Here is an 8,307-nt window from a genome sequence, read left to right on the forward strand (position 1 = left end):
ATTTATAGATAACATGCCCAAAATAGGCGTGTCAGGTTGAAAATGGTTAACTGTTGCCACCCTATTTGACCACCTCACTGTCCACTTATGCTACTCGATTATAACATTATAATATGAAATTATTTGAATAATCAATTGCATTGGTTAGTTCTATTAACCATCTTTGATTTTGAAATGCAAAATCATTTAGTCAACATGCGCACGTGTGTGTGTGTGTGTGTGTGTGTGTGTGTGTGTGTGTGTGTGTGTGTGACATACAGTTTGAAACCGATTTGTTTGGGGTTTGAAGATCTGAGGTATTCATTTGCCCAGTCTTGGAGGGAGGGTAGATAATCACTCAGCTCCTGCTTCATCTCTTCCTGACTCAAACCCAAACTGTACCTGGAGAGAAAACCAGACAAATGTCAACTCAATAAACAGTGCTACTCATTTCAGAATTTCAAGCATTGATAAAGGATTAAAGTAAAACAAAATATATATATATAAGGCATTTATGTAGGCCTAACAAAATATTACTTTGGTCTCTGGTTGGCTGTCATAATTGGGCTGAGTAGGTAGGGAATTTTGTGGGGATGGGTAACAAGGATTATTTTTTTTAATTATCCACTACGGCAATGGCTTCCAATGATGGAATAACTTCAATATTTGCCAGAGTATAGCTAGCTAGTGCTACAGGTTAAAAGACAAAAAACATATCTAACGTTAGCTAGCTAACTCACACACACACTACACAGTAACGTCAACTGAACTTAGTCAGCAGATGGGATCCACCAGTCGTGCTCTCCGGGACGGAGATGCCGAATTTTCTCTCTCGTAGTAAGTAGAGTATGTCGTTAAACAACTCCTCCTTTTTGTTCTGGGCTACTTTGGCTTTGGGCAGGTGTACGTTTTGTTGGGCTGCATATATATCCATATATAAATATATAAATATAAATATAAATATAAATATAAATATAAATATATATATCCATATATAAAGACCTTTTTGGTCTGACTTTTCTTTTTTTCACCAAATGCCAATAAAATCATCTGGGTCGCGCAACCGGAGACCAAAGTATTATTTTGTTAGGCCTAATCCCTGTTGAGATTGATGCAGACTTCAGACCGCAAACAGGAAGTACCATTGCTCTCCATTTCAAGATGTGTAGCCAAGAATGCACATATCTAATGAAAAAAATATGAACACTATCTTCTTAATCAATTAACTAGTGAATGGGAGGGAATGTGTTAACCGTGCAGGCGCGCACCTGCAGTGACAGTCAGAAACAGATGTTTCCTAATTTTTATTGGTCACAATTCGAGTAAAAGTCGCATTTTCTTTTCCTACTTAAAAAAAAAACATGTATATATTGTTTTTGTGTAAAAAAAGTACAATCATTTTAAAAACAAAGAAAATTATCTAAGAAATTCCATAAATAAAAAGAATAATGAATAAGTAGTGAAAATAGCTGCTCTACAAACTTGAAGTGAAGCGGCGGGTTGTGTGTGTAGATCTGCCGTTTTCACTAGGCAAACGTCTAATATCTCTTTTTTCGACCTGAAATGTTTGGGGAACCACTGGTGTAATGCACCCATTTATTATACTGCTGATCCGTCACTAAATAGAGACACACCAACTTACATTTGTCCCAGGTCATGTGGGCTGTCCAGATCCCGCCCGCTCTTTGAAAATTGCGAGAGGCAACAGTCTGGCCAGGCGAGACTAGTCTACCAGACACATAATGTGCACAAGAGACACATACTGTACACAAACACGGACAGACATACACTTACATAGTTCCGAGGTGCTGAGGGCTGTGCAGTGCTTCATCTGCAAGGCGTGCCAACGTCTCCGTGGAGAAGTCTTTAGCCACTGCAGCCTTCTGGAATACTTCATGGACCATGGTACCGTTCAGCATCTGCTTCGAACCACCGTCAAAACTCTGACATGGACAGAAAAGGAACCAACTAGATTTACTAAAAGGTGAATCTACATACTAATTTGGTTCAGTATATAGAGTACTAAAGTATTCTACTATTTAATATAAACAAAATCTGAAATAATTGTAGTACAAGAATTATAATGCTAATGTGTAGTTGACTGATAAGAGAAAACAAGTACAGTGTGCTTCATAGTAACTAGGATAGCAGCTAGACATCAACTTTATTTTTCACATGATCACAATTTTACAGGTATTAGAGACGTAATTAATTGTTGCGGAAGCTTCCCACAAATTGGTTACATTCATAAACTGCTTAGTTTTAACCGGTGTTTTTTACGTCTGTATGATACAGTGTATGTGTGTATCTATGTTTGTAAAGTATATTAGACCAATCAAAGTCATATTTCTGGTGAGATAAAAAGTGAATGTGAAACTTAAGCACATGAAAGTTCAGTCATAGTTGAAAATGTCACATCATTTTATAGGCGCACACTGTGAATACTACTCATGGTGTCCATTTACCTTGAACATTTCAGAAAGCACAGCACGCCTCATGCAGCGGATGGAGTTAGCAACGCTGGTTCCAGAGATCAGGTAATCAGGAAGCAGAACCAGAAAGCCTTTTTCCCTGTCCACCAGCCAGGAACCAGCATCACAACGGCCCTCCAGATGTACCACACTGCCACAAGAGACTGGGCTTGTTTCCCTGGAGTCACAGAGAGAGTGGATTTGTGCAATTGAACTGCATGGCAAACAGTGAATAGACACATGTAGTTAGTAGAGGCAGTCTGACAGTCAACATGGAATACATGCATGCAATGTGAATAAACCCAGACTATTTTGCCACGCAGCACAACATAGTCAACCTATAACTTCCCAACGCAGCGCGGATGCGATGCAATGCATTGTGAGCTTGTAGGTCTGCCATTTTCAGCATGCGAGTCTGAAGAATTCTAAAAGAAGGGAGAGAAAACAGCGGATTGAGAACACACTATTACCATCCATCTTTAAGCAGACATGTCTCAGTGGGATGGAGTGCTTTAGAAGAGGTGATTGTCAGTCGTTTCTCTCTGGGCTTCTCCTCCACATCCAGAACCCAGTAGCGGTTGTTATGGCCTCCACACAGTATCACATGGTCTGGTACTTTACTATAGGGACAGAGATAGATACGTATATTAGGGCTTTCACTAGATTTTTACTAGTTGACTAGTTGCCTAGTTTACTAGTCGACTAGTTGTTTAACTAGGCCTACCTATTATGTAAAAAAACTATAATAGTTAATAAAACTGTGTACACTGTGTACATTGGCTGTTAATAGTTTCGATGAGCACCTGTAATCTGAGAGAGATAGGAAGGGAATGAGTCTAACGTACGTAATTGGAACCTTCTCCTAGTAAACACATTTCTCTTTCTCTAACCCTTAATGGCAGGTGTGTCCAATTTTTTAAATATAATATATATAATATAATATTTTAAAATATAAGGGCAGACAGTAAAAGTCACATTCAACTATTTCATTTAAATACAGTGCGATATACAGTATAGACTTTTGTTGGCAGTTTAGCCAAATGTAAGCCACTCATATATGCTGTGAACAAAACGCACTGCATTACTAATTACACTACAACAAATTGTTCAAATGCCAAATGTAACCACGTGTAAAAAAATATATCTTTTTATGAAATAAACAAATAGCTTTTCTTTCACATCTTGAAAAAGAGACAGCATAAGGAACAAACCATTAGGAATTCGTACATTTTACTGAGAATCTGCCCAGGATTTCAAAACACTGTACTAAATGCTTTAGTGCAGCAGGCCATGTAGAATAAAATGTGCCATGATTTGGCTCAATGATTACACTCTTGGAAATAGTGGCAAAGGTTTCCACCCACACACGCACCGTGCAGTTTTGGACTTCTCCACCTGGACATTGGCAGTGCTCTGATCCATTGGCTCATCAAACCACCCGTCATCCAAAGTCTCAATTCCTGCAATATAGAAAAATGGAATAGCCTAATGTATAACTGCATAAAGTTGTTCAAAATACTTTTTTTTTTTTAAACTTGTTGAAAAGGTTGTATGCAAAGGAATCAATGAGCTTTTACACTTCCAATTCCTTTGCTTCTCTGTCTGATATAAATAAGATTGTAAAGGTATACCTCCAAATCCATTGTGGTCGGATGATATCATGGCCGTGCCTTGGTCCACTGATGTCACCGAAACTCTGTCTTTCTCCGATGAGGTCGCTACTGCTCCTGGAGATGCCCTCCCATCTACCGGAGGACGTTGGACTTCCGCTTCTGAACCAGTCATCTGCAGCACCACGGTGGCAGCGCAGATAGCAGGTGTGTGCTTGTCTGCAGCATAAAGTGTGCATGTATCTGACTCAGGTGCAGTGCCAAGAATGTGTGTGGATGTGTGTCGTGTTAAGGCTGGGAGACTGGCTTTCTCCTCTGTGGGTTTCTGTTCTGTTATCACAGTAAATGCACACTCCTGTTCACTTGAGCCCTTGGAAGACTGGAGGGAAACCCTTCTCACAGAAACAGGCTTCAGTGATATCACTTGCTTTCTGCTGTCAACACATTTCGGTTGATTAGCTTTTGACGAACTGAACGCTGACCCTTGCGATGTTTCAGACTGGCCAATCGACTGCAGGCAGTCTTTTAATAAATGGTCTCTGGGGGAGCATGTTTTTTTCAGGGAAGTAACGGCAGAACTGGTTACTTTCACCCCACTCGTTTTGGGGTCCGAGGTTGTTCTGGTCAGTTGTGCGTTGTCGGTTCTGGATCTCTTCTTGGCATTGTTGGATTCATCGTGATGGCTGAAGAGTCTCTTTACTGAACCAGACCTTGTATCTTCCCCCCTCTCTCTGTGTGAACTCCGACAGACAGGGGACAGCTTGTCAACCTTCCCCAGCCCAGAGGCATCTCTGCTGGACTGGAGGCAGCCCTGCCGACCTCCGCCTTTGGATGTCGATGTGCAAGTGGGTTGAATGTCTGGGGAGTCTGGGATCATGTCAGGAGATGAACAGATCAGGTCAGGGGATGAAGGGGGGATATTCTCTAGGTCCCCAAGGATTCTCGTCTTGGATAGGGACAGAGATTGCAGTGGGGAGGAAGAAAACTGTTTGGAAAGGGAAGTTCTAGCATTATTATTCTGAGGTACAGTCTTGGTAGGTGCTGTGGCAGTGGATGTTGGTATGATGATGATAGATGGTGTGCCCTGAAAGCAACACAGTGAAAACATGAGTTTTGTTTTCCTTAGAAACTCCTTTAGAAGAGTGTATTGGATAATATGTATGTATGTTTGATTAATTGTTCAACACATTGAAGAGGGGTGCAAAAGTTAATCGTAGTACTCAATTTAAAGGTAGAGTAAGTGATTTCACTCAAAAAACCTTAGGTTTCGTTTTTGGCTGTGGGACCTAAGCCTTCGTCCAATCAAGATAGAGAGTCAAAAACGAAACCTACGGTTTTTTGACCCCCAGGGGTTAACTGGGGACAGGGAGGAACTCCTTATATGGTCAGCACACTCTATAGTAGGGAGGATTATCACAACAAAACAAAAAAATAAGTGATATTTGAATTAAGTGAAATCACTTACTCTACCTTTAATTGATTATACAAAATGATTAATTTGAATAAAATAAGATTTTAGGTGAGAGATATAAACGTAGCAAAAAATAGCAGATCTACAAGTACACGGGTCCCGGTGTGACTTGTTGTGGGCCTGTTATTTGTGTGAAAGTATAAAATATGGTTTTAAAATTATTTTATTTATGACATCCTACCTTTTGTTTTGGTGGGGAGAAAAATGATGATATATTCCTCTGTCCTGCTGTGGCGACCTGTGAGACATATTACAGCACGATAACACAACAACTACAGAAATTTTCTCCACTAATCAGAATTAAATAAATGGTGTCTAAAAAAATTGTGTTTTGGTTAACTTGTTGGCTGAGAATGCAGCTGAAAAGTGCAATTGTGTGTAGTAAAGCAAACAATGCACTACACTGGCTGTTGGGCCCACTTGGCTGTGTGAGGTCAGGTGGAGAGGTGATTCTGGTGGAATAAAAGACGTGATGTCCACCATCCAGCATTGCTTTGTTTTCATTCTGGATGCATAATAGCGTCAGGTGGCTCGACAAAAAAGGTAAAAACACTGAAATGGAATCCTGGTCACTAAACTGCCTCCCCCTGGCCAGCCGGGGTGCCTGATGGAGGGGAAAGGAACTGGTTGGAATAACGTGGGATTCAGATTTTAAGGGGCCAGTTTCGAATTGCAGCCGTCCGTATAGGTGACTTTTGAGAGCGGTTTTGTCTTAATGACTGTTGGTAGGGCGTTCCACGTTTTGGTGGCATAGGAGCGAAAATAATTTAGTCCCTTGTTTGTGCCGAATCTGGGTTGTACATGGTTTGTTGCACCCTCTGGTGTTGTGGGTGTAGACTTCGTTTACATTAAGGAAGTATTTAGACAGGTACGTACATGGGTATCTTGGTGGTGTATCGAATCTTGTGGACCAGACCCATTGCAAGATGCTGTACTCTGTCGCCATCCCAGCCTGTCTCGTAGAGTTTTTTCCGATTCTGACGATATCACTCTTGTCAGAATCGAAAAAACTCTACGTGTCAATCTTGAGCTATGACTCTACGAGTGTCATGTGAACCATGGCTACAATAACTCATGAAACTCTTGTTAATGTTTGACATTAAGCGTCATCACAGCAGAGCAGAGTCGAACAATCATGTTTATGAGAGAGGCCAGCGATACAATTGTATTAATAGTTGAGAAGAAGCTAATGCAATAGACCTCAGAGTGGGGACCGATCCTGGGACCCACTCAAAAGCTCACCAGGGTCTAGCCCCTCTCGGAACCCCCTGGGTCAGCCCAATCCGAACCGAACCGGGCTGACCCGTAGGGTCCCTGGTCAAGCTAAGATTTTCCAATGCGATTGTTGGAACGCGGATATAAAAAACTCAACCTTTCTTCGATCTGCTCGCTATTACCGCGCTTTGTATTGTGTTTGATTACGGATGTGCGAACTATAAGTACCTTACATACCTCTGATAAAATCTCCTGTGTCGCGGAAGCCGTTAAGTATTTTTAATCCATGTTTGATTAAAAATGTCGCTTTGATTTCTTCTTGTTTATTTACCGTTTATTGTACCGCCTCCCGATGTGCGGTTGGCTTTGCGGGCAACGTCCCTGCCTTTGATCTGCTCCGTCATAGCTGTAGCACCACTAGCTAGCCAGATAGGCGGTACAATGAGGTGTCAATAAACAAGGTAGGAAGAAGCGACATTTTTAATCAATCATGGATTAAAAATACTTAACGGCTTCCGCGACACAGGAGATGTGTCGGTATGGTATGTAAGGTACTTATAGTTCGCACATTCGTAAGTCAATACATGAATAACCATGGTAAAAGCGCGCAGAAGTCCGTCTCATGGAGTGTTTACATTGTATTTGTTTGTGCGTAACTGGCGACAGCCCCACGTGAAGCAGGACCCAATGCAGTAAAGTCATAAAAGTGTCAGAAACTTTACTACATTCGGGTTCTGCTTGCGGGGCTAACCAGGGTCCTGACTCAGATCAATTTGGATGTTTCAGAAGCACCATGTCCACTCCAACGAGTCAAACATTAAGAAAGGCTTTGATTTTCAAAACGTGACTGCTACTGAAAGCATGGTACCTCTGATGAATTGAAAATGGACCTGTAAACAATTCTTAGTGCTTTTTCTGGTTTTATTCGACTTAGCAGTTCCTTGAACTGTACCCATTCTGCAAACTGTTAATACAATTTTCAATCAATCAAACCTAAATCAACTCACCGGATTTTTCTTTAGTTTGGTATGCCTGTTCATGGCTTCAGGTTGTTATTGCTGGCAGTTGTAGCTGGTCTGCAATAAAGACTGTTTGATCAGGAAGCGTTGGCTCGTTGTTTTGTCACTCCTGTCTTGATGAATTATATTGTCGTTGTGAAATCGAAGCCCACACCATGGAGACCTGTCGCCGCGACACTTTTTATTTATTTATCCTGAAGCCGCGGCTGCTTCAAGACGGTATTTCATTCTGTTTAAGAACAACAACACAGTAAATGTACAGTAAAGAGCTGCTGCAGAGCGGCGCGCCAAACATTATGCAAAAATTCCTACTTCCCGCAACGGAAACGGAAATAAGAAATGACATACAGCTTTCCCTCTTCTTCTCTTCATTTTGTTTTACGGTGGTTTGCATCCAGCTTGTTGGTGAATTACCGCCACCTTCTGATCCAAAGTATGGATCAAACGAAAAACCTGCTTGATTGATTGCTTGCTTGCTTGATTCATTGATTGATTGATTTATTGATTGATTGAACATTTTATTAACAGTTTGCAGTACAGAT

General features: G+C 41.1%; 1 protein-coding gene across 1 annotated transcript in view; it reads right to left on the reverse strand.

Annotated features, from left to right (window-relative positions):
* dna2 (DNA replication helicase/nuclease 2) overlaps positions 1–7,965 on the reverse strand; it is a 112,848-nt gene extending 104,883 nt beyond the window's left edge. Inside the window, exons 1-8 of the mRNA XM_080770701.1 lie at positions 7,754–7,965; positions 5,713–5,769; positions 4,082–5,144; positions 3,823–3,910; positions 2,921–3,070; positions 2,445–2,628; positions 1,774–1,922; positions 259–381 (exon numbers count right to left, since the gene is read on the reverse strand). Coding sequence (XP_080626827.1) covers positions 259–381; positions 1,774–1,922; positions 2,445–2,628; positions 2,921–3,070; positions 3,823–3,910; positions 4,082–5,144; positions 5,713–5,769; positions 7,754–7,786 — 1,847 coding nt within the window. The 5' untranslated portion in view covers positions 7,787–7,965. The remainder of the gene's footprint in view (positions 1–258; positions 382–1,773; positions 1,923–2,444; positions 2,629–2,920; positions 3,071–3,822; positions 3,911–4,081; positions 5,145–5,712; positions 5,770–7,753) is intronic.
* Positions 7,966–8,307: the final 342 nt, after the last annotated feature.

This window comes from Protomyctophum bolini, assembly GCF_963924005.1.
Source record: "Protomyctophum bolini genome assembly, chromosome: 1".
In the NCBI taxonomy this organism is placed as follows: Eukaryota; Metazoa; Chordata; class Actinopteri; order Myctophiformes; family Myctophidae; genus Protomyctophum; species Protomyctophum bolini.